Source organism: Microcaecilia unicolor, chromosome 13 (genome assembly GCF_901765095.1).
Source record: "Microcaecilia unicolor chromosome 13, aMicUni1.1, whole genome shotgun sequence".
Lineage (NCBI taxonomy): Eukaryota > Metazoa > Chordata > Amphibia > Gymnophiona > Siphonopidae > Microcaecilia > Microcaecilia unicolor.
In genome coordinates, this window is record NC_044043.1 from 101,949,213 (window position 1) to 101,974,955 (window position 25,743).

The window sequence follows — 25,743 nt, forward strand, 5'->3', positions numbered from 1 at the left end:
TAGCGGAATTAGAAAAGGTTCAAGGAAGAGCGAACTCACAAGCTGCCTCCAGCTGCCCTGAAGCTTTCCCTCTCTGCTGTGATCGGTCTCCTTCTGAGGCAATTTCCCGTTTCCGCCTGGGTGGATCGCGGCAGAGAGGGAAAGTTTCAGGGCAGCCGGAGGCAACTTGTGAGGATGGCTGCTGCGACGGGGCCCCTCTGAGAATGGAAATAAATTTTTAAAGAAGACCGGGAAGGTGAGGGGAAGGGAGGGAGAAGGGGAAGAAATGCTCGGACCACGTAGCAGCAGTGCAGGTGGGGTGATTGGGGGGAGCAGAGAGGGGATCAGGGGCCCCCTCCTTAATTTCTGCCCTGGGCCCCACTATGTCTAAAACCGGTCCTGCTTGCCCGGGTAAATGAAAAGATTATTAACACGTGTGGACGTGCTCCCTTACCCCGTGAAAGTGGCAGCAGGTTGCTCATACAGTATTCTGGTGACGGCACGCCTAACTCTCACAGCATGTGAACACAAGGGGGGCGGGGCTTTGACAGTGCATCATTTGCACAATGCTATAATGTTACACACATCCTGCTGCTTTTACACAGGCGCAGTTATGCTAGATCTGTGGCTGGTAAATATAAGGCTTACGCCAGTATTCGATAATGCAATTTGGATGCTCAGGAGCCGTTAGAAAAGGCTTCTAACGCATGTTGCACAGGCAGATAAACTAATGAAAATCAGGGCATTTTGTCCATAAACTCCCACTCCTAGCAGACTGCGGCAGAAAATCTGTAACACTCACAAAAAGAGGACTGGGAAGTGGAATTCACAGTTGTAAAATGAGAGACTCCACTTCCAAATGGTGATTTTACAGGACTCCCCAGAGCCCCCCCCCCCCCCCAGACCTCGGCCAGCTCCTCTCATGCCTCTGTGCACTGTTTGAAGCTGGCTAGATCCCAGCATGTTTCTTCTTCACTTCATCTACTAAGTCAATAGTCACAAGCTGCTCCCCTGCTCACAGACCACAGCCCCCCCCCCCCTCCCCGGTCCTGTTTTCTGTTCCAGATAATGGGAATCTTTTCTTGAGTAATCGGGTTCCTGATGTGCAGGAGACAGAGAGATTCTTGGCGTTTGTCGGTGAAAATGAAAGCAGGATTAGGACTGAAGCGGTTACACACTTCATGGCAAAGGAGAACAGCCATCCTCGTTCCCCCCCCCCCCCCCCCATTTGAAATCCTATTCGGGTTTAGTAACTTTTCTTTTCCAAATAGGCTACTGATGGCTTTGGAGAGTGCAGCAAACTGCTGAAAATAAAAGAAATCTGGCCATCGAGGAAAACCGCATTGGAAAGTTAAGGGAAAGGCAGCGAGGGAGAGGGGGAGAGAGAGAGAGAGAGAGGGAGAGAAATTTAATAGAAAGATAAGGAGGAAAAGAAATTTGAACTGGGCTTTCTATCAGAGTTGGAAAGACTCTCCTTCTCATCCAAGTGCTGCCAGCAGTGAAGGGATTTAAGAGGAAGCTTATTATGCTGTGGAGTGAATTTAAACATTGACTGGGCTAAATGTCCTGGGGTCATATTCAGCAGATAATTTATCTGTACATCTTTATACAGGTATTCTTTTGGAGTCCTGGTTCAAGTCTGGCAACCTGACTTTGAATGGATAACTTATGTGCTCAGTCTTGAACACAGAAATAAGTTTGGTAGAAGTGACTATATAACTCTAGACACCCCACCCTAATTTCTACAGATAAAAGCTGTGTGTATAGCAATTTCTACACAGAAGGGTAATATGTTTAGAAAAGACCATTTATGTAGTCAGCAGCCGATGCTAAGCACACAATTATTTTTAATTCTGACTTGAAAATCCAGGATTTGGAAATGCCAGTAATTAACAGGAATATCGTTTTCCCCAGGATGTTTGCAGTTTCTGTATTTAAGTGATGTTCTGAGAATCGTTTCCAATTCAATCCCACCCGCATCAAGGGCATTTTATTGACCAGTCCTTAGGAGGAAAGAATTGACTGAGCAGTGGATGGTTTTCAGGACTGGATGGACGTGACGAGAGGGCTCGTGAACAGAGTGCAATATCACCGTGATTGACTGGTCCATTATCTTGAAATGTAGATACTTCCTTTTGGAATTGTCAAGTTAGGGTGACCTGGTGTTGATGATAACTGAATACATTATTCAGCAGTGCAACCTGCTCGATATATGTTTAAGTGGCGACAGCACCAGCCACTGACCGGGCAAACCTCAAAGCGATGTATTGGGACGGGAGCCTCTCCTGCCCGGTTAAATCACTTGGCACCACCTCAGCGGTGACATTCGGTGGAAACTTAACCGGACAGTGCCACTGAGTATCACCATGGACTGCCCAACCAAAAAGTGGGCAGGTCAGGGGCAGTACAGAGGGCATCGTTGGGGAAGACCTGGGGGTTTTCTGGGTACTGGCAATATTCAGTTTTGGGACCCACATGGATAAGCAGGTGAATTTAGGGAGATTCAAAAGCAGTCCTATCTTCACCCACCTAGCTGTGCAGGCCCAATACTTTCAGTTTCTAAGTACTGCCGATTCCCCTTCCTGGCCCCCAGAAAGCCCCCTCTTTCCTACTTCCCGCTCCCCATCCCCACCCTCATCCAGGGCCTACCTGTTAGCTCTGGTGGTCTACTGAGGGCGATGCAGGCAGCTGTAAAGCCCACTCGCTCCTGGCCCTTGTGACTGCCATTGGAAAATGTCTGCCCGACCTCTTGTTGCTGCTCCTGGTACTTGTGCAGTACTCAGGGTTGCCAGGTGGAAAATTTTTTTCCCACCCAAACCAGCCTAAATCCAGCCCAAAACTCGCCCAAACTCAAACCCCGCCCCTGACACCCCCACCCCGCGTCATCACCCCGCCCCCGTCATCATCAACCCCGCCCCGCCGTCATCAGCCCCGCCTCCCCCGTCATCGGCCCTGCCCAGAACGTCACTAACCCCGCCCAAAACGTCACTAACCCCGCCCCCCGCGGCCGAAAAAACCGCCTAAAAAACCGCCCAAAAGACAAAAAAGAAGCCCAAAAAACCGCAACCCGCCGCGGGCAAAAATTTCCCGCGGCGGGTCGCGGAAAACCGCCCAATTGGGCGGTAAAACCGCCCACCTGGCAACACTGGCAGTACTGTGAAACTGCCCGAACAGGTTACAGCAGCCATTTTCCAACAGCAGCCACAAGGGGCAGGAGAGAGTGGGCTTTACTGCTGCCTCCATCGCCCTCACTAGGACCACCAGAGCTATCAGATGTCTAGGGGCCTATCTGGACCGGGGGGGGGGGGGGGGGAGGGTAGGAAGGAGGGGAGCTTTTTTGGGGCCAGGAGGGGGATCAGGAGGACTAAGAAATAAGAGACCTTCATAAGTTTGGGCAGCCCCAGAAGATTTAACCCCTTATAGACATAACTCAGCACTAAATCTCTGAGGCAAATCTAGCCGGCGACGGTAAGCATTTAAAAAACTGCTGACCGCTGCTGGCTGAATATTGACCGGTAGCTGTTTAATGTCTGAATATTGTCACTAAACAGATATGCGTCAGCTCCTCATCATAGTAGGTTAAATGATCCAACTTTATCCATGATAATGGCTGAAAATATACAGAACAGAGAATTGTGTGATCACCACCCGTCACAGAACACGTAACTCGCTTTGAATCCCAGCCCAGGATGTTTACTCAGCATTTATATCCCACATTCTCCAGAGAAGTCTGGTTCAATGTGGTTTATAAAGATAGATGGTTAAAAAGGAAGAATTTGATGATGAAGACAGTCATAATTGAGCTCGATGAGCTGATGAAGGTGGAGACATAGTGGTGAAGGGAGATATCAATAGGCCGAGGGTTCTTGTAGTCTGATCGAACTGTGGTTTGGTCTTTCTCAGCGTAGCCTTATCCAACAGAGGGACACTTCTCTTTGAATTTTCCCTGAAGATGCACTGAGAAATTTTTCCTAAAGACATTTAATTTTTGAGCCTTCTCAACTAAGTAAACTTTATTTATTTTTTTTGGGGGGGGGGGGTAATTTTGTAAAGGTCTTTATGTGAGTAAATCCTGTTTTATGTGCGAAAAGGGCCTCATAAAGTTTCCGCAAAATCACATGTTTAAACATTAGACCCTGAGAATATTTCTGCTAATTTTATATGATTTCAGTGCACGCGTGTTCCCAACGGGGGAGCTGGAGCAGAGCCCGCGAGGCAGGCAGTGAATTTACATCCGTTCCAGAGTGAGTCCTTGTTCCCACCCATCCTGCAGGTTTCTAAAGACAAATGGGGGTAAAACCTGCGCTTAACACGGGTTAATGCAGGAGTTTCCTCTGTACTAAACCCAGATTGAAGGCAGATTTTTCAGGACTTTGCAGGTCCTGCACTAAGGTTCCCTTCAGCACGCGGTACTGCAAAGGGTTAACATGGAAGCATTTGCTTCGTCCTATTTACAAAGTGCTAAATTCTCAAACATTAACTCTGGACTAATCTTAGTGCGCTAGAGGCTGGATTCTATATAAGGTGTGGTTAGTAGAGTGCATTAAATTGTGAGTTAGGCCAGTTTACATGCGCTACTCAATTGAGTAATGAGCCAATTAATGACAATTGGCCATTAATATTGCGTTTACCACAAATTGTACATTCTTCTTACGACTTTGTAATTCTTTTTACTATTACTATGTAAGCCGCATTGAGCCTGCCATGTGTGGGAAAGCGTGGGGTAGAAATGTAATAAATAATAATAATAATTATCACTAACTGGCAATAATTGGAATTTACATGAGCTTCTTTATAGGCGTATTCTAAAAAGAGGCATGCGTCAATTCCAACACGCATAGCTGAAAAGAGGGTGTGGCCCTGGGAGGAGTGTAGGCATGTCGGGGCATCAATCAAACATATGCACATTCTTTTAGAATTTGGGGGAACGCGCGTACATTTAGGCTCGGGTATCCACACCAGGTTTTCAGTGCCTGATATTAACTGATATTCAGAGTCCAAAGGACACTCCCTCACCTCAAAGTGCTGCCAGCAGTGAATGGATTTAAGATGAAGCTCATTATGCTGTGGAGTGAATTAAACATTGACTGGGCTAAATGTCCTGGGGTCATATTCAGTGGAACAGACCTCAAATAAAGATGTATCAATAAGTTATTCTTACATCTTTATACAGATGTTCTTTTGCAGTCATGTGTTCAAGTCTGCTTGTGGAAGTTTTGTTTCCTTCTTCTTGACTTTGTCTGGATTAGCCCCAGAGATTCAGTGCTGGGCTATGTCCGGCACTATCAGCTCCGTTAAATCTTATGGGGCTGCCGGAGCTTACGTAAGCCCCACTGTTCCCCCGCCCTATGCACTATTCCATAGACCATGTGCTACGTCTTTTACGATGTCCCTACATTTTACATGTCATAAAACAGGAACACCCACTTATCCATGACAATGCCCCTAAGTAAAAATAGCTTTAAAAGATAGGTAACCCACAGGTTAGTGCACTACCCAAGCTCCAAAGGACTTAAATACAAAACAACTTACGCATCTAGTTTTTCCTACACAAGCACACAACTGTGGAACGCATTACCAAAAACCTTGAAAACGACATACGACCACCTAAACTTCCGGAAATCACTAAAAACCAACCAGTTTAAAAAGGCATACCCTACCGATCCAACTTAAATGCCTAATCTCTGCAACACAACCAAACTAAAGCACGTAACAGACATAACTCAACTCTTTCGTTCTCACATTCCCTAATGTGGCTATGCCACATGAACTTGATCTTACCACAACATCACCCTGTATTTGTTCACACCGGAGCCTGCAAAGGCCTCTCCGGTACTATGTAAGCCACATTGAGCCTACAAATAGGTGGGAAAATGTGGGATACAAATGTAACAAATACAAATAAACCTCCCATTGCCTCTGCAGTTAGTGACTTAAGCCAAAGATGGATAAAACAGAGGCATAGCCAGACCTTGAGTGGGAGGGGGCTAGGGCCGCAAGTCAAAGCCCCTTTTACCGCAGCGGGTAAAAAGGCTGAAAAAAAGAAATGGTCGTAAGGTAAGTTCACACTTGCTGTGTGGCCATTTCGGGGGAGGGGGGTAGCACTTACCCATTGAGGTGGCAGTAAAGGCTCCCACGCTAACCCAATGGTAACCGAACAGCGCACGATGCTGCCCGAATACTGCTGGGTAACCCCCTGCGGAAATATTTGTAAAATATTTCTGCTAGCGATGGAAATGATGCATGCTGGGGGTGGAACCTCTGCCAGCGCCTGTGTTGGGCTGGCGCTAGTTCCGGGTTTCTGCGCAGCAACGCTTTAGTAAAACGGCCTGTTAGCATGAGCTGTGTGTTAAGGGTTAACATATTTGAGTAAAATGACCCTATACTGCCTTTATAACCTAGCCCCAAATAGAAGGAGTAGTTGATCTTTAGACACAGTTATAAAATGAGCCCCCCTGCATTAGCTGAACCCAGCACCTCAGGCTATGATTCGTTCCTTTACCCTTTCCCTAAAGATTTCCAGTTTCTAATCTCATGGAATGGGCCAGAAGGAAATGTATGGACATATTTATTCTGGGATGCTCTACTGGTGTTTTATAGTGTTGTAATTTTCTTCTGTTATTTTTTTTTTAACTGTGGCTTAATTCATGCAAAATGATAAATTAAAAAAGAGAAATAGGAAAAAATTAGAAAAAGAAGATAAGGGAGCTGCAGAAAGGATGCATCGTTCAGTAAAAGAAAAGTTAGCAGCTGCCATGAGATCACAAGGGAATGCAGAAGTTCGTTCTTAATTAGCTTAAAAGGGGGTTTGTGCTGATCCTGTCTGGGACCTTTCTCACATAGTGTTAGAAAGTTCAGGTTACACGCTCTAAATGATCTAACAAAATAGCCTTTAGCTCCTTCAAATCACTTGCAATTATATCTTTTCATAATAGTTCCTCCGGTCACCACAATTTCTCTCTTTATATTGCTGAAAAAAAAGACTAAAAAAAACCTTGATATCTTTGTCAAATTCTCTATTCCCTTGGTTTCTGGGCCCCATTTGATTGATGTTTTGCAGAGCACAGAATGAGAAAATGTCTGAAACCTAGTTTTCCTTATTTCTACCACATCTCCAGAAGCCTCTTTGTGAGAGTAAAAAAAGGTTACTGATTTTTTTTGTTATGATTATAGATTTTGCTTTGGAAGTATTAACATGGGAAGAATGACAATGACCTTCTATCTCAGCTGTGGTACAGTTCTCTAAAGGTAACATTGCCGATTGGTGTCACTGGTATGAATTCAATCCTTTCTGGTCAACCCTTTCTCAGAATATGTCGGCACATGTACTTTCCATACAGCTCTGTGAGACAGGGCACATCAGAGACCTCAGAAGACAGCATTTCATGATACTCTGACCCTTTCAAGAGAAGACTAGTCACTTTGATCTGCAATCTTTAGGGTCTTTAGACAAAGGTTCTAGTGAAGACTAAAAGACATAAATTGCCCCTCTTTTTCTTCACCCTTCTGTACCTAACCCCTCACAAGCAGTCAACTCCTGGGGTCAGGCTAAGTGCTTCTTTCTAACTAGCTAAAGCATGAGAGAGAGAGAGAGAGGCAGGAGAGACTGAGTTGAAGAGACAGTCTGGGTGCGTAGTCTAGTAAACTTAAAGAAAAAGAGACCCAAGATAGCCCCTTATCATGACCTCTTTTTCTCTTTCCTCTTTTCCTGTGACCAGTTGGGTGTGGATATGCTTTGGAAGTGTCTGTCACAATCTCTCATCCTTCAACTTTTCATAGGAGCAGCAAAGCTGTGAATATTCTTTACTGAATTCTAAATCGCAAGCTCCAGGGCTGCTATGATCATTCGCTGCAGGAGCCTCTCTCTGTATACACAATGCTTAATCACAGTAATACTTGGAAAAATTATAGCACTGACAGAATAGGGATGGTTTGGGGGGTGGGGGGGAGAGAACAATAGCATTGCCATACCGGGACAGACTGAAGGTCCATCAAGCTCAGCATCCCTTTTCCAACAGTGGCCAATCCAGGTCACAAGTACCTGGCAAGATCCCAAAAAAGTACAATACATTTTATGCTGCTTATCTTAGAAATAAGCAGTGCATTTTCCCCAAGTCTGTTTTAGTAATGGTCTATGGACTTTTCTTTTAGGAAGCCATCCAAACCTTTTTTTAAACCACACAAAGCTAACTGCTTTTACTACGTTCTCTGGCAATGAATGCTAGAGTTTAATTACACATTGAGTGAAGAAATATTTTCTCCGATTTGTTTTAAATGTACTACTTTGTAGCTTCATTGCGTGCCCTCTAGTCTTAGTATTTTTGGAAAGAGTAAACAATTGATTCACGTCTACCTGTTCCACTCCACCCATTATTTTAGTGACCTCTATCATATCTCCCCTCGGCCATCTTTTCTCCAAGCTGAAGAGCCCTAGACGCTTCAGCCTTTCCTCATAGGGAAGTCGTCCCATCCCCTTTATCATTTTCATTGCCCTTCTCTATACCTTTTCTAATTCTGCTATATCTTTTATTAGCTGCAGTGACCTGAACTGAACACAGTACATTTTATCCCTTGTGCTGAATCACATATGGAGTAGTACAAGAACGCAAAGCGCGTGATAAGAAGGAACACTTGCAGCAGAGAGTGTTTCCCGGAACTACCGTACATAGTTCAGAAATACTGTATGAAAACCAGCAAGAGAATTGCTTTCTTAGTTTTAGACTGGAGAAATGCTCAGATCCAGGTCTCTGTTTATTTGTTCTGGTTTTATGGATGTCCCAGTGCACAAGGGCACATGAGTGAAATGTGTTATATGAAGGTTACACAATCTAGGGCTTCCCCAGGGAGTGGAGACTTCTCTCAATGGCTATAAAGAGACTATAAACAGTCAGATATGGTCCCCATTGGATCTCAAGCTATTCAAGAACCTAAAATGTCCCACTGAGCTTCTGTTAATTAACAACAGCGGCTCCTGGTGTCACCACAAATGTTCCTGATAAGGAAAAGCAGCCAAAGATCAAAGATTAGAAGCTTCTCAATTTCCTTCAGCTGTCTCTTTTTCTTCACCTGTGTTTTATATTTTTGGGCCCAGTGGTTTTCTCCTCCTGTTCTGCATTCCAGGTCAATCAGAACCATGTCTGGAACCTGGCAATAGGCGTCTTTATTTACAGTGCATCAACGATCTTGAAAACATCTCCTTTCCTAACCCTGCAATCATGGGCTCAGCAGTTTTCATTGCACGAGGACTGGCAGTCCTTCTGGTCCAGGAGCCGTGAATGCCATGGTACCAACCAGAATATCTCATCTGGGCCGCGGAGCCATCTGGCAGGTAGTGGAGTTATAGCCTTCATACCCTTCCCCTCTCTCTCACTCTTTTCCTTTGGTACCTCTCATACATAGACTGTGGATACCAGGGAGTATCCCATATTTCTCAGAAGTAATTAAATAATCACTCCTAATCATTGTAATGACCAGCAATGACAAACATCATACAGGCTGGAATGAACTGATGTTTAGTTCTGTAAAATTCAAATTGAAATGTTAAAATACTAGGAACATGTACTTTTAAATAAAATGGACACTACATTTTGATAGCTTTCAAGGGCAAAAGCAAGGTGGCAATGATGATGGGTTTGAGGTACCCTGTATAGTTTTTCACAGTATGGTTTTTTTGGGGGGGGGGGGTTGGAAAGAGGGTCATCATCTTCAGCAAAGACTCTATTGGAAAGATGTGCCAACAAAGAAATGTTACTCATAAAAATAAGGGGGTCTTTTACCAAGACCCGCTAGCGTTTTTAGACCGTGCTAATGATTTGCACGCGCTAAATGCTAAGCGACGTCCACAGGGAAATATGGAAGTCTCTAGCGTTTAGTGCATTTGTATTTTTAGTGGGTGCTTGCAGTTTTGCTATGGAAGTCTCACGTGATTGGTGAATATTTACTGCAAAAAAGTGCATTTCAAAAAGGCAACACAGACATGCAGAGAAGATGGACCTTAGGGTGGGGAAGGAAATCAGGCCCCTCAACTTTTGCCAACGGTTAATCCAAGCAGTCTGTGTTGTTCAATGTATGATAAAATAATGTGACTACAATTCTTCCCACTTAATAAACCCAGACCAAGAGCTAAATTAAGATTTAGGACACAGAGTTGCCTATCCAGGCCTGAACAGATATATAGTCGTTTTTCCAACCCAAGATCCTTTGTGCCCTCATTAACATAATTCTCAGCCATGCTGCAGCATCAACAGACCCTTCTTTTCTCTCAGCTATATCGAATCTTCCTCTGCATTTTTTTCTACCTTTTGACATTACAGAATTTTTCTGTAATATGCTTTTCTCAAGAAATGTCAGTTCAACATGAGCTAACGGTTCTCTGTTGGAATCCAAGCTGCCCTATTGGTAACAGAATATTATTTTATTGACAAAAAAACTCCTCCTCCCATCCCCCCACCATGTATTAATTACTTCCCTTACTTCTCCCAAAGAAAATTGGATGCAGGGCAGCATCTACTGGAGGGGCTCATTTGTCCTTTCCCTCGACGTAGAAACAATTTTCCAAACTAGAGGTGTCATAGCAGGAAGTTATACTATCAGAAACATGGCACCAAGTCTGAAAATAGGTTTTTTAAAGTAATGCTAAGATGCTTCAGTGTTAAGAGGACAACCTAGTTCCACAAAGAGGGGTTTGAAAAATGCATAAGTATCTTATAGCTTCAAGGCTGGTGTTATATAGGCTTTACAATCCTGCCGTGCAAATTCCTCTGAAAATTTGGAAAGCTGTGAGGAGAAAGGGGGAGGTTAATCCTTGTTTAATGCAGTCACGGGACCCGGGCAATGCTGATTGTATTATCTCTCTCCAACATTTGAGTGTCCCATATTTCACCCAGGCAAATAGCTGGAAGAAAATGTGCAGATGGAGACAATCCTAAAGCCTCAGGAAAATGTATTATTAATATCTAAATAACTTCCCGTTACTGTCTCTAAATCTCCCTTCACTATTCCTGATGGATTTATTTGAAGTATTGCACTGTCCCATTTCCTATTTTTACCTGGTCTTTTTCACCACCGTTCAGTCCCAGTTAAGCCTCTGATGGACAAGTTTCTTAACATACTGCAGTGGGAAAGAATCTACTGTTTTCTTATGCTAGGTAAGTTTTTTCCTAGCAGTTGCATCTTTTCGGTTATCAATAGAAATCAAACAAAATAAAACATGGAAAAGAAAATAAGATGATACCTTTTTTATTGGACATAACTTAATACATTTCTTGATTAGCTTTCGAAGGTTGCCCTTCTTCGTCAGATCGGAAATAAGCAAATGTGCTAGCTGACAGTGTATATAAGTGATAACATTCAAGCATTACTTCCTACCCACCTCCATCCTCCCACCCTGTCAGACTGTCATAGTAATGCTTGAATGTTTTCACTTATATACACTGTCAGCTAGCACATTTGCTTATTTCCGATCTGACGAAGAAGGGCAACCTTCGAAAGCTAATCAAGAAATGTATTAAGTTATGTCCAATAAAAAAGGTATCATCTTATTTTCTTTTCCATGTTTTATTTTGTTTGATTTCTATTGATAACCTTAAGAGTGGACTAACACGGCTACCACACTCCTCTACTTATCTTTTCGGTTGAAAGCATTCTTCAACCCCACCTCTTTAGTTGGGTAGTGGTCTAGTTGTAAGTTACATATGCAGGACATTATTAGTCCTCACTGGTTGCTTTCTCACATAATACATTTGAAGTTTTTTCCTTTTCTCCTAATTGCGGAATTAGTTTATGCTCATCCCCCCCCCCCCATCTATTTCTTTTCAGTCACACTTGGTTTAAGAAGGGAGTTTTTAATCTTGTGAACATTTTGTCCAGGTCTCCAGCTACTTTTTCCTTTGTAACCGCGCTGACTAGTTATTGTTGTAATTCCATTTGTCTCAGCCTGTTCCTGACATGCAAACTGGGGTCTCTCTCTCTCAGCCTCCAGCCAATCCATTGCCTGACACTTTCTTTTCTCCCTCCTGCCCCCATTATTTCAGCTGATCCCACTCACAACACTTGCAAATCCCGCCTGGTCTCTGTTTGATTACTCTGCCAACTTTAGGTAATCCCCTGATTTGATGAGCTCTCTATAGCCTCCTAAACATACATTTACAGAGGGAGAGAGAGGCTTGTTGGTTTATCCAATGCAGATTGCGGCTGATAAATTGACTGATACTCCAGTTTCCAGTAAGCGCTGCCTCCAGGTGTGAAAGTAAAGCAGGTTTTGTAACACCTCCTTATCCATCCCAGAGTCTAATTAAATTTGGCAAGTGCTTGTCCACAGATTCAAAACAACTTCCTTCAGTGTAACAAACCCTGAAAAGCACATTAGGAGTAATTAACAACCAAATTAAATCCCTACCACCTCCTCAGACTGTCCAGAACAGCCTCCCTGCCTCCTTTGAATTGTTTCAATCTTCACTCTCTCTTTCTAATTAGTTTTCTGAAGCGGTCTCTTTTCTAGCCCTTACAAACTTCTTTTCCATCATTCCTTCCCATCTGGCAGGTTTTAATGGGACACTGTATGATCTCCCCAGACCGATCTAGGTACTGGTCTGATCCTAACTGTCTTGGGGGGGGGGGGGGGACCTACAGTTGCTCTTGGAAAGAAATTAAGAATAATCTAAGAGAACTCTCTTTCTAATGTGCAACACCCAAAACTTACACCTCCTTCTCCCGTCTAAAGGAAAGTGTGTGAGCAGAGCTGAGATGTGTGGCAGTTTATAGACTGTACCCCAATAATAATAATAGCTCGGTCTCAACTAGAATGAAAGAAGAACTGAACCCTGATTGACATATGCCCAGGGCTAGCTGGAGTGAGCCATTCAAAGATGAAAATGTCAGGAAATAAAGACTCAGGGCCAGATGCACTAAATTTAATGAGCCGGCAACGTGGTTTTTAAACTGGTTCTGGCCAGTTTAGCGCGCAAGTAGTAAACTGGGACGTGCACAAAAGGGTTCTCCAAGCCATTTTCCTGTCACGGTAGCAGCTAATGAAAACAGAATGCAAATGAGCTAATTACTATTATAATGTGAATGCGATGCGATGCACTACCGTTTCCGATCGTGGAAAACCTAACGGGAGGTCTGCACCTCTCGTTGGGGCTGCTGTAAGCGAGACCCATGCAGAGAAGGACGCCCATCGCAAAAGTCGGAAGAAAAGTGCTTGTCAGGGATGCCCTTTCAAGGGCCTAACACTTGGACGTCCTTCACTCAAAAAAAAAAAACCAAAGGACGTCCCTGATGAACACTCGGACGTTTTTTTTTCTTCAGATTTTGTGATGGGCGTCCTTCTCTTGGATGTGTTTGTCTTATGTGCCCCAAAACCGCCAGAGAGAATCGGGGATCAGGACATGTGAGGATGCCCAAATCAAAATTATTTGGATGTCCCTTTCGATTATGCCCCTCCAGGTCTCTCTCAGTCAATCACAGCGCATTTAGCTGTGTCAGCTAAACGCGCTGTGATTGGCTGAGAGAGACCTGAAGGGATGTCCAAATAGTTTTGATTTGGGCGTCCTCGCACGTCCCGATACCAGATTCTCTTTGGCGGTGTTCTTGGACGTGCTTTTCTTATGTGCCCGAAATGACCACCGCTGGAGAGAATCATGGATCGGGATGTGCGAGGACGCCCAAATCAAAACTATTTGGACGTCCCTTTCGATTATGCCCCTCTCTCAGCCAATCACAGTGCGTTTAGCTGATACCAGTGACAGCTGAATGCGCTGTGATTGCCTGAGAGAGACCTGGAGGGGCATATTCAAAAGGGACGTCCAAATAGTTTTGATTTGGACGTCCTCGCAAGTCCCGATCCCCTTCTCTCCGGCGGTGGTCATTTTGGGCACGCAAGAAAAACACATCCAATAAAGGACGCCCATCACAAAATCTGAAGAAAAAAACATTGAAGTGCTCGTCATGGACGTCCTTTTTTTTTCAGAGTGACGTGTATTAAGTCATCTTTGGCATGCGCAGAGCAGCCAGCATAACGATTGGCTGCTCTGCGCATGCTCGGCTGGCAGACTGGCTCCCCTCCTTAGGAAGGAAATCGCGTGCAAATGAGCTAACAGCGAGCAGCTCATTTGCATGCGATTTCCTTCATGCATGCCCATTTTTTACCGATTCGCTAAGGGATCGGTAAGGGAAGGGCTCTTTTCGTGGAGTTAGTGCATCTGGCTTTCAGTAAATCTGCCTTAAAACCCTTCAACTTAACGTTTGTGCTTGAAAGGCAGGAGTAAGCACTGATTGGAGATAAATACATTTCTCACCATGCCCTGGAGCTATTGCACCCCTGGACAACAAAGCTCCCTAAACAAGAGAGACAGTTTTCACTACCAGCTCTTATAAGTCTTATTAATATTATTAAGACAGAAGGAAGCCTTAAAGAATGTTATCCTGCGGCTTCCCACCAAGAAAACCATACATTTCTCATAGAAGAAGAAACTAAATAATGGGAAAACATTGTTTTTAGATTTTCAAACTTTCCCAAATCCTTTCTGATGTTCTTTGAAAGCCAACAGAAATATTGAATAAAACTACAGTTGTTTTTAGGAATCTTAAAATATTCTCTTCTCTGTTATGTGCTTTTTCCCCTAAATTTTATTGAAAATTTTGCAATTATAGCATGATTTTAATTTAGTTTGTAGTTTTATTTAACTTTTCCTCCTCAAAACCCTTCAAACTATGTTGTGGAAAATACACGTGCCCATTTAATAGTTCCCCAATAAACACCCAACTCCTTAAGAGTTTGCATTGGAGTTTGAACGCTCAAAGCCTCCACTTTTAAAAACAGATGATTGAAATCGGAATGAATAGAAGCTTTGTGCATTGGACGCTAGGAAAGCTTCAAATTTGTGCGAAATCGTCTCCTGTTATATAAGCTGAAGTTCTTTTAAGCTTTTTTTTTTTCCCCTGATACTGGCAGTTTTCGTTTAACACGCCTAACTCAAGGTTTCGTGAACTATTAATACTAATAATTGTTTTATGGCAATTTCAGTTTGCAGCTAAGAAAGATACACAGCCCACAGAAATCACAGGATACACAATGACGATTAAAAGCAAACCCCTATTAACAGGACTCAAGCTGGTCACTTGGTTTAAAGACATTCCGTGTTAAAATGGTTCAAATTTTGTTGTAAAAATGTTCTGCCTTTCTCTGGGAAAGCCTGAAACCAATTAAATGTTTCATTTTGACTGATCTTGTGAACTTTTGCTTTTTTTTTTTTTTTCCTTCTTCTAAGAGTCTATTAGTAGGTGAAAGAGAAAATAAGTTAAAATTGATTGTAGTGAAAGAAAAAAGTGAGCAACACAAAGAACTGATTTCCAAATGAGCACAGGGCATTTCCAAATCAGAAGAAAACATTTAGCAGCCCCTCCAACGGTTATTCTTTCCCAACAGACGGGCTTATGATATTACAAACCTATCTAACAGCAGGGAACTTTGAATAATTTACTCCTTTCATTCCCTGCCTGGGCTCTTTGTTCCAACTTTTCTCCTCCTTGCCTGTTTTTGAATGAAAATGGACAGACCCTCCTCCATCTCTGCCCTTCTTCTCCGTTTTTTTTTTTTTTTTTTTTAACTGTTTGCTTTTGTGGTGGAGAATCTTTGCTTAAAAAGCTTCAATAGACTCCGGGGTCTTTGTAACTGAACTTCATCCTTAAGTTTCCAATGAAAAGGGGTCGAGACGTGAGAAAGCCCCTTTGTGTACCCTCACTTCAAACTTAGACAAATGTTTGATCAGGTCATTGGGAAAGCGGACTTTATTCTTTTAGTTAAAAAAAAAAAAAAAGTACAACAACGATCATTTAAATCTCTAAAGTCACTTCTGTGTTCCACGGTGGCTGTAGTAAAGTCCTGTGGCTTTTAATGTCTCAATATTAAATTTCAAAATATTATAAAATCTCAATCGAAACGATAAAAAAAAAAAAATCCTAAGTGTAATTAAGTAAAAAAAAAAATCACAAGCAGGTTTAATGCTAGCACAAAAACGAAAATACAGCAATGGTCCCATAATTTAAGAAAAGAAAGAATTTTTTTCCTTCATTTGAGCGACTTAGAATCTCAACATCAAATTTGAATTTATTGCAAGAGTGCAGAATCAACTATATGAATCCAAATCTACACAAATGTGAAAAAAAATCCTTTATTTTTTTGTTATTTTTCGTTGCTTCTTATTTCGTTATTAGCTTTCTCAGGGCGTGAATCCCACCGGGAATATATTTTGGGAGTAAACTTCCTCCTTTACTGCTGCTCTTTTCCTCGCCTGCCCCCCTTTATGTAGGCAAAATCTTTGTATTTCCTTTCTACTCATCTGCCCTCCTTTGTCTGCTACCAGAACTAATGTGTCCAGAGGTTTCTATTCCACTTGCTACCTTTCTTGTGTCGAACCTCAAGCTCGGGAAAGCTGCACTTGGTAAACAGGTCTCCCCCCCCCCCCCCTCTCCACCTCCCATCTCAATAAAAATAGTTTTGTTCTTTCAAGAACGGATTGGATTTTAAGTGAAACTTCTCAGAGCAGCACAACCCCGAGCCGGGTGCCCAGAAAAGCAGGACAGACCCCTGCGCCTGAAATTAATACGGAAGAACCAGATCAATCAAGTGTCAGCCAGTGTTTCAGGGGACTGTTTTGAAAGCAAGAGAAAAATCTGTTTAACAAATTCATTTAGCGGTGGGTACTGCCCTCCCCCCTCCCCCCCAGTCTCTACATTCCCCCAATTCTTTAAATAATTGGAGACTGCCCTCGTCTGGGACTCAGATTGGGGAATTGGAGGGGTTGCAGGTAGGAAGGAGCAGACCCTAATTACCAAACCTCTTTGAAATTAAAAGACTTAGATTAGATCAAATTTAACCCCAAATGATTCCCTACAGAGAGTCGGGTAGAAGAAAGTTGGCAGGGTTTACAGCTTAAAGTGGCTTCGGTACCCGTTCTTTTTGCGCGTTCTTTCGTTTACCTTTGTCGCCCAGTATCCCGTCTATGCTGTGCTTGGCTTTCTTGTCACCTTCGTCTTCCTTTTTCTCGCAGTCCTGCTCCTCCTCCTCCTCTTTCTTCCCGAACTTGATTCTTAGGACTCGGCTAATCGAACTCACTAAACCTCAGAAATTAAAAGAAAGAAAAGGGAGAATATAAGATGATTTGGACAGAATCCGTTGGTGCCATTCAGGCAGATTTTACTTTAGTATCAGGAAACCACTGTCTCCTGTCAGTGACCAGGATGTACAAGAGGTTTCCGGAATACATCGGAGCATTGAAAAAAAAAAAGACAGGAGCCCATATTTCTTCTGGGGAATATCATTTTTTTTATTAGTGCAAAACGTTGCCATGATAGAAATATAAAACACAGTTGGTGTCGTCAGGTTGTCAACCACATTTCAGACAACACATAAATCCTTCCAACTCCTGCGGATTTTTCCACAATTGCTTGGATTAGGGAATTTAACTTTGCAAGAAACTGGCCTATTTCTCTAGGGTATTATCAGTGGAACTATCCCTTGGGAATTCTTTATAAGTAGCTTTTTTTATATGGAGTTTAAATTATGGAAATTTCGCTTTACAAAGTTTTTTTTTTTTAATGAAACTTTTCTGGCTGCTAAACTATTAAGTTAAGATTGCTTCAGGTGGCCATGAAATGTATCACTTTTGCATTTGTAAGGCTTCCCCTATCCGTCGTACATTTTGGGAATGTGGACGAGATGAAAAACACTTTGAGTTTTGGGCTTATTTTAAACAGAATTTGTACTCGGTCTTTGTTAATGACAGTGAAATGCATCATTTCCTCGGACTTTTCCTAATTTATTTTGTTATCAAGGTCTATCAATTTTATACGGCTGGGGGCCACTTGTTAAGCTGTGTATTTTGTTTGGAAGGGGGTCATTAATATACTTACAGATAGGTGAAGGTGTTTCCACCTTTCACGTGTAAAAGTGAGCAGCTGAGACTGAGCTGCCTCCTCTGAGTATTTCCAAGTGACCTCCCCAACCCCCATCGGAGTCCTTTAGTCTGAGCCAGCCTGGCACTGCTTATACCTTTGATGATAAATCTTGGCCATGAAGGGACCCCTCTGTTTTTCAGTTATTAGGGCCAAATCTCCCTAAATCCGAGGTGCTCGTTCTGGCTCAGATTGATGTCCTAAGACGTTTGTGGCTCCACCGACTGTGCTGGGCAGAAATGTCAGTGTCATGACAGGTCGGGTGGGGGGGGGGGGGGGCTGTCTTAGGTTGGCTGGTGTGGCAAAGACACCTAATTAATCGTGTTAAAATCGGCAGCCATTTGCTCCTGATGTGCACAGCAGGTGTTGCTCTAGAATCTACCTGAACCGAGTGAAGGCAGATGTGGGTTTAGGGGCTGCTCACCTGAGGGGACGGTGCTGCGGTCACAGTGTCCGTCTTTCAGAAGTCGATCTCGAATTTCCCAGCTAAACATTCCGGGATTTTCTCGCTTATATTCCTCAATTCTCTTCTCTACATCAGGAGTTGCTACCTGCTTTTGGGGTCAACGTTGGCAGAAAGCAAAAAAAGCAACAACAAACAAACAATTTCAATTTAAAATTAAATGGAACATTAATACATTATAAACAAAGTGTACCTTGGAAGGGAATTTTAAAATAGTATCAGAAAGCAGCAGATTTCATGCTTGACCATTCCTTCTTTTCCACCGCAATGACTTTGCTAAAGAGAGCAGTAGAAAAAGGAATATTTGCCAGATCAGCTCACTTTTTTTATTTATTTATTTGTAGCATTTGTATCCCACATTTTCCCACCTATTTGCAGGCTCAAAATGCAAACCAGATACTGGAAGAAGGGCAGAAGGAGCTGAATGTGTGTCGTGTCGTCTCTTGCTCTCTGTCCTGACTTGTCACGATATTAACTCCTTCTGACCTCTCTCTGCATTGTGGAGAAATGTTGGCCTCTCTTTGAAAGCTGGACTGTCACTTTTCAGGAGTTGGTGCCTCCTGTGTCACACTCACCCTGGGTTTACTGCCTCCGATCGCCCCGGGTCGGATGGAGCCCGTCTCCTGGTACCTGCAGAGGATTTTGGAGACACAGCCGTGGGACACCCTCAACTGCCGGGAGATCACGCAGGGCCTGATGCCGTGATGAGCCATCTCCACAATTTTGTGACGGATGTGGTTCGGCAAAGGTCTTCCATTGATGAAGACACCTCCGAGCTGGTTCACTCGCCCCTGGCCCAGAGGAGTAGACACTAAAGAGAGCAGACACATTATTAGTTCTGGACTGGTCTGTGGAACTAACTACACATGCGAAGACCAGTCTGAAGTGAAATTAATACGCAGATGCGCCCAGGGGACTCTAGCAATCACTACAATTGTGCAAGACATGCAAAAGTTTTTGCACAAAGGGGGACATGTTGAAGAATAAAACGTTTAACAGAAACTGAAAATTTTACTCTGTCTTTTCCACATGCTCCACAAAGAAAGAAGGTTAAAACCGGTACCGGAACCCCTAACTGTTGCTGGGCTTAAACGCAGACCTCAGCCCATGAATGTAAACGCTTATTTCTCAGAGCTTCCACTAATCTAACGTCTGCATAATTTTCTGTGGATTGGATCTCTAATGCGTTTAATATCGTGGAGATTAAATACAGTTTCTCAGATCTGGAAGCTGAAGATTTGCAGTGCATAATTTGAACTTAACTTAAAAAAAAAAAGATTGTGTGTGTGTGTCGGGGGGGGGGGGGGGGGGGGGAGAATCTGTCCATGTCACACACCAGCAGGAATGGAGATTGTGGAAGTGCGGCTGCTGTAATTTGAATCAGGCACCGCTAATTCAGAGTCACTCCAGCAGCGGCAAAAAAAACCCCTCAAGTGTCCCATTTTCCATTCAACAAGCATCCAAAGCCAGGCGCCCTTCCTGCTCATTATGCGCACTCATGTTGTGCAAATATTGTTCTAATCCTTTGAGCCATTGCTTTGCCGCCTGTTTTACTTTCCTTTGCTACAGAAAAGTACTTCAACAAATCCCCCCAGCTTGTGTGTTTTGTGGCTTCGTGGCTTTTCACAGCTTTATTTCCAGCACTTGATCACGAATCGCATCTGAGTCTGGATTTTTAATACATGCGCAACTCGCCTTTTCTTTAATTCAAGCAGGCGAGGGCTTAAAGAGGGTATAACGTTAAAAAAAAAAGAAAAAAGAAAACCCACCTCGCACACATGCAAAAATGATGTGATTATCTTAAACTTGATGGAGCGACTGTCTACCTCCAAATCTGACAGCTTTAGTAGCATTTCATCCGCTCAAAAGTCCATCGAGCGCAATAACAGATCTACCTATTTGCCCCTTAAAAGCTTCCAGAACTGACTTTCCCTCCTGCGGGGAGGAGAAGGCAGTTTGGAAGAAAGTTTGTAAAAGCCAGGAGAGATTTCAGTGAGTGCAGTTTGTATGTTGAAATCTATCCTCACCGTTGAACACTGGATGAAAATCTGGACAGCAAATTTCAGCAATGAGGAGCACATGCAAAGGGCCAGGGGCATGCACGAGACAGAAAAAGAGCACATGCACCCTCGTGTAAACTTGTTCTGCCTTTTTGGAAAGTGATGGAAGGAAATGCAAGGTTGTAGACGTACCTTCCAGAGGGAAACCCGTGCGCGGATAATTCTGGCCTGGCGCTGGTCGCATCATCCTGGGAACGGCCCCTGGTAAAGCTGCCATTCACGAGCGGACAAAAGAAGTCACTTTCCCGGGAGGGGGGGCTGGGTAGCAGAGCCAAAGGAAATGCAAAAGGTTGGTCTTCAGGACGGGCTCCTTTTCCTTGCAGCAAAGAAGTGTCACTGGAAGTTTTCCCAAAAAAGTTGCAGGAAGGGGGCGAATGCAGTGATGTGCGCGCTGGACGGGAGGCAGCAGAGACTCAGCCAGACAGGGAACGAGATGAATTGTGATGGGGGGGTGGGTGGGTTGCTTTTTCTCCACTTTACAGAGTGCTGACTTTTTTTTTTCCTTTGGGGGAGAGGGAGGGGGAAAAGCTTCAGAAGTTGTTAAAGTGAGCAAGTTTGGCGCACTGGCTGCCAGAGAAGTGTTATTATGATAGGCGCTGATCTTTCTTTTATTCACGATGACGGAAGGGGCATTGCTTTGGGCTAAGGAACCAATGGCAGGAAGATGCACTGGCGAATTTTCTTCTTCATTGCACTGCCTGGCCTCGTTTTGGTACAAAAACTAATATTTAGATTTGCCGTTGGAGTGTGTGTAGGCGAGGGGAGAGGGGTGAAAATCCTTCATTTCTCTTAAGCGTCCTCCACTGAATAGGTCGAGCTGTGCATTAGCGGGAAGGGAAGACGCCGCACGGTAAATGTCCTTGCAAGGGCCGCATTTCAGCAAATCGGGCTCACGGTTCTGCCCTTAAACAAACTGTTGCACGCAATTTATTGTCACACTTGCACACCCTGAACACCCGCAGGGGTCACAAAACATATGGATGTCAATGGCTTTTGCTATTTAGCTAGATGCGTGTTATTCGAATATGCAAATAAAGTTCATGGCCAGTGATTGGATTTTCTGGTTCCAGCGGCGGTAACACGAACTTAATGTACATCTGGCCCAGCCACCAAGCTGTTAACACTGTAGCTTTGCCCCCCCCCCCCCCCCCCGGTATCTGCTCATCCTTCCCTTTCGGAAATCTTTGCTTTGCGTTTATAAAAGTTTCTGCTTTTCTTCTTTCTGTCTAGATAGCGGCAGGGTCTGACCAGGAGTAAAAACTTGGTCAAAATGTTCCCCACCAGCATTATGACCCAGCAGAGGGTCAAAACAAAGCCAGACAATTTCAAGAACAAACCCCACTATTGGTCTGACTTTTCTTTAATAGGAAGTGGTCGTCTTTTTGACATTTTGAAAAATGTACTTTGGGCACTTTTTTAGTTTATTGGTGTCATTCAATTGCCCTCCTTCAGGTGACCAGTGGTGCGAGGTGGACCCAGTTCCTAGGGTCTGACCCTCCTTCTGGTGGGCAGCGTTTCACTGGAGGTGCCTGCCCCAGGCTTGCAGGAAAACTTCTCAGCAGGGACCCCCGAACTATTGTTTTCCCATGGAAAAAGGACTTTTTTCGTTTGCAAAAAAATCAATGAACACGTTTTATGGTGTATGAAGCTCTTCTCAGTTCACTTTGGGAAGCAACCAACGTGAGTATAGCTGCCAAAGCCCATAAAACCAGCCGCGATTACTTTTCTGATGGACGTTTTTAAACAAGTTCCTGCCCACAATTGTTTCTACTGGCTCCTTCGTTTTCTTTTTTTTTTTTTTTTGTTAAATCATTCACTTCTAGAGACAAGATCCAACTCTAAAGAGAAATGAGCAGCATTTCCTACTTGTAATTTGAATTTTCCTTGTGAATTATTGTTACCAGCCATATTAGACTGCAGGGTGCTTGCCAAGACCAGATGAAATACAAACTTTGACATGGAAAGACTGACATATTTATGTTTTTCGGCTGCTTTTAATAGTTTTTGCCCTAGTCTTTAGCTAACAAAGAATATGGTAATATGGTTACAATTTATAAACATAAATAAAACCGAGCAAAACAATGTTTACTTTGCTGTATTCGATCTGAAGCTTCCATTCTTGTGACAAAACTGTTGCCGATCTTTTAATTTCTAGACAGAAGAACAAACTCGAGGAGCTCCAGAAGTAAGATAAATTTCCTCTTTGTGTAACCATTATAATTGTGGATTTTTTTATTAAAGAAATTAAAAGGCTGCAAAATGAACTAGACACCAATCATTGCTACATGACAGATACAAAATAAATCCAGCAGAACCTACCAATCTACAAGGGATTAATATTATTGACCACGTTAGGAGAGATGAAAGGATTCTACACGTGAAAATAACATTTAAAATTTATTTTTAAGTGTAACTTTAGTGTAACATCTCTCCATTTAGAAAGTTGATTTTTCTTCTATCTTCATGTGCGACACATCTCCCAATTTTGACTGATTGTAATTCCATTAATTAGGTATTGTGATTAATAATAATATACAACTGAAATACTCAAACGTTTTGTCTTTCAGGTTGTGAAGTCCTATCTTCATAACTTACAATGGTTAATGACAGGTGATGAGATTAAACTTCTGTAACACTAGATATAAATACATTTCTCACTTCTATTATGGGGTTTAATTTTTGAATAGTTGTTAAAAGGTATTTTTCATATCTCCCACCACAATTGTAAATTAAAATGAAATGTTTTTTTTTTTTTTTTACTGATTTGTTAAAACTATTATACTGTTTTGAATTCCCAAAGTAGGGAGCAAATGAATGATAACAACTAGGTAAAAGATGAAATCTTAGCGAAATGATTCTGGCTGTTTTACGGTCAGGGTGTTAAACATATTTGAATACGATACAGCTGCACATCGCAAAGCTACACCCAGGAGAAGGAAGGACCTTAAGAAATGTTTCCAAATAATCCAAAGTAATGTCTCAGTTTATGCTTATAAAAGATTATATGAAGGAAACGATCCGTCTCTAAAACGCTGCAGCAGCACAGCCAGAAAATACCAGAGACCTGAGCGGATTTCGTTTTTTCTTTTTCTGTCTAAATAAGTAACTTTCAATTAGGCAGGATTTCCAAGTTGGAAAGGTAGACATGTTGCAAATATTCTACACAGTTATTGTATTCCTAGAACATGTGGATGAAATGTTTTACTGAGAGCTGACGATAATTCTTCAAGGTGCTGAGACAGTTAAGTTTCTGCTCAGAAATGGCCTTTGAGGCTTCAAAGTTAAACATTTCTATCTAATCTTGTTTGATTTAGGTCGGAGATTCTTTAAATGCCTCGTTTATTTGCCGATTTAACTTTTAATAACCCCTCCCCAAATATACATTTTGTTTAAAAAAAAAAAAAAAGGATAATTTTGCCATTGGGTCTGAAAATTGTCCCTAAAGTTTCAGTAAAGTCATCAGTCAAGGCTGTGCCTACACTCTGGGGCTGTGACTCCAAATGCAAGAGCAGGTTTATTTACAATAAAGAAAGGGCTGAGGAAAATCGTTCAAAGCAACTTTTAACACCCCGTTTGTGTGTGTTACAGATCTATATATTCTTTAGCCCCGTTAGAGGTTCTTCGTGGCAGGGGCGGTATCTGAACTCAAATTTTATTTCCACCCTGACTCTCTGCTCGCCTGCGATGCTCCAGAAATACAATTACGATCTATTTTCTGTCAGCACTTTATTTTCCAAGTTAATCATACAGGCCAAATTAGGTAATTTCTGTCTTCGTGTGTTGGTATTTTAATGAGCTCTTAATTTTTTAATTTTAGGATTGTGCCGTGGGGCAGACGCTTGTCAGCTCCCTGGGAACCCTCTGCATAGGAAAAGCCGGAAAATGAGCGTGCAAGGCTCTCCTGGTGGAAAGCAATTTCACAAATAATTCTTCGAACAATTAAGGAGTGTGGAGGGGTGAAATGTCAATTTCGGATGCAGATGCTGGTGTGGGGGTCACCTGTACACCCGGGCCTGCTAGCACGAGGGATCCTGGGAAGAGGGGGCAGTAGATTAAACCAGGCATCAATCACCCAGATCCCCAAGTTACGGCTTTTAGAAACCGAAACCGGAATGCCCAGGAGAATTCCTGGCTCTGGAGGCAGATCTCTCATCTCCATGGTTTCCTAAGGTATGTTTCTGCTCTTTGGAGATTGCTAGTAAATCAGCCTTAAAAGACAAGTCCTAAGTACCAGTCATAGGGTTTCCAAATCCTGCTCTCGTCTGATCCCTTGATTTAAAGTCAGGGTACCGGGCATTTGCAAAACCTTCATATTACACAATAAATTCTAACTTCGACTGGGGGGGGGGGGAGGGGGGTTCTCCCCAAAATAAGGTGCAGAGGCACTTGCAGGAAATGTCTTTCTTAATCTGACGTTTCAAATCGAATGGAGAAAAACACCTTACTTTGTTCAATTTAGGATTTCGGTGTAATTCACCGAATTTTCAGACTATATTATTGTTGCAAAAAGAAAGGGAAAAAAGGACATCCTGAACGCGAGTTGGTGTCGCAGGATGTCAGTTTGTGGTGCAGATGGATCTTCCCTAGGAGAACAGGAGGGTTTCAGTGGACCTGTGTTAAAAAAAAAAAAAACCAAAATGTGCCTGAGGAGTGTTAAATTAATTCACAGTTCCGACCTCCAGTTCCATTTCCTGCTTCTCGGACCTCAGTTCGGATTAGAATCCAGATTTAGACAATTCGGCTTTCATCTGTTACTCCCAATGCTTTTCTGATGCTTCAAGGGAAATAGCAAATATTATAAAAGCACCAGTCAGTTTTCGAATGAAAAATCTGAACTATTTATGTGTGTGATGGTGTAGCCGCGTTTGTACAGAATTTCCTTCACTGGACATTGGGAAAACAGCAGAGACTGGGTGATATTCACAAGCCCTGGTTTAGGAGTGAGGAATGTGGAGAGTTTGCCTCTGAGAAGCCAGAAATGGGAACCTGTCATCAGGTGGCAGCAAAACTCTCCCCCCCCCCCCCCCCCACTCGTGCACAATTTATCAGCATTAATATCCTGAACTTTTAATCAATCAAAGGCAACATGTAAAAGTGAAATAAACTCCTTCCCCTCACCCATCCCATTTCTGCTTTCATATTACATGTGTGAGCGTTAATCAAATGAGAAAGTTACATTTATGACTTGGTTCAGATGTTCCAGCTGTTACACATGAGACTTTCTTTACATTTTTCTGGACTGTCAAAACGGGGGAGAGACACGATATACATGAAAAAAACAAAATC

The 25,743-nt window shown here is 42.9% G+C and overlaps 1 protein-coding gene across 2 annotated transcripts in view; it reads right to left on the bottom strand.

The window, feature by feature from the left end:
• The window catches only part of PAX7 (paired box 7), a 157,647-nt gene extending 136,973 nt beyond the window's left edge, over positions 1–20,674 (bottom strand). Inside the window, exons 1-4 of one of the 2 annotated variants that reach the window (XM_030222650.1) lie at positions 20,590–20,674; positions 18,973–19,208; positions 18,359–18,488; positions 16,960–17,094 (exon numbers count right to left, since the gene is read on the bottom strand). In XM_030222650.1, the coding sequence (XP_030078510.1) occupies positions 16,960–17,094; positions 18,359–18,488; positions 18,973–19,208; positions 20,590–20,674 (586 nt within the window). Of the gene's footprint in view, positions 1–16,959; positions 17,101–18,358; positions 18,489–18,972; positions 19,209–20,589 lie in introns of both variants that reach the window. The other variant, XM_030222649.1, reaches the window with a different exon arrangement.
• Between the last annotated feature and the right edge of the window lie 5,069 nt (positions 20,675–25,743).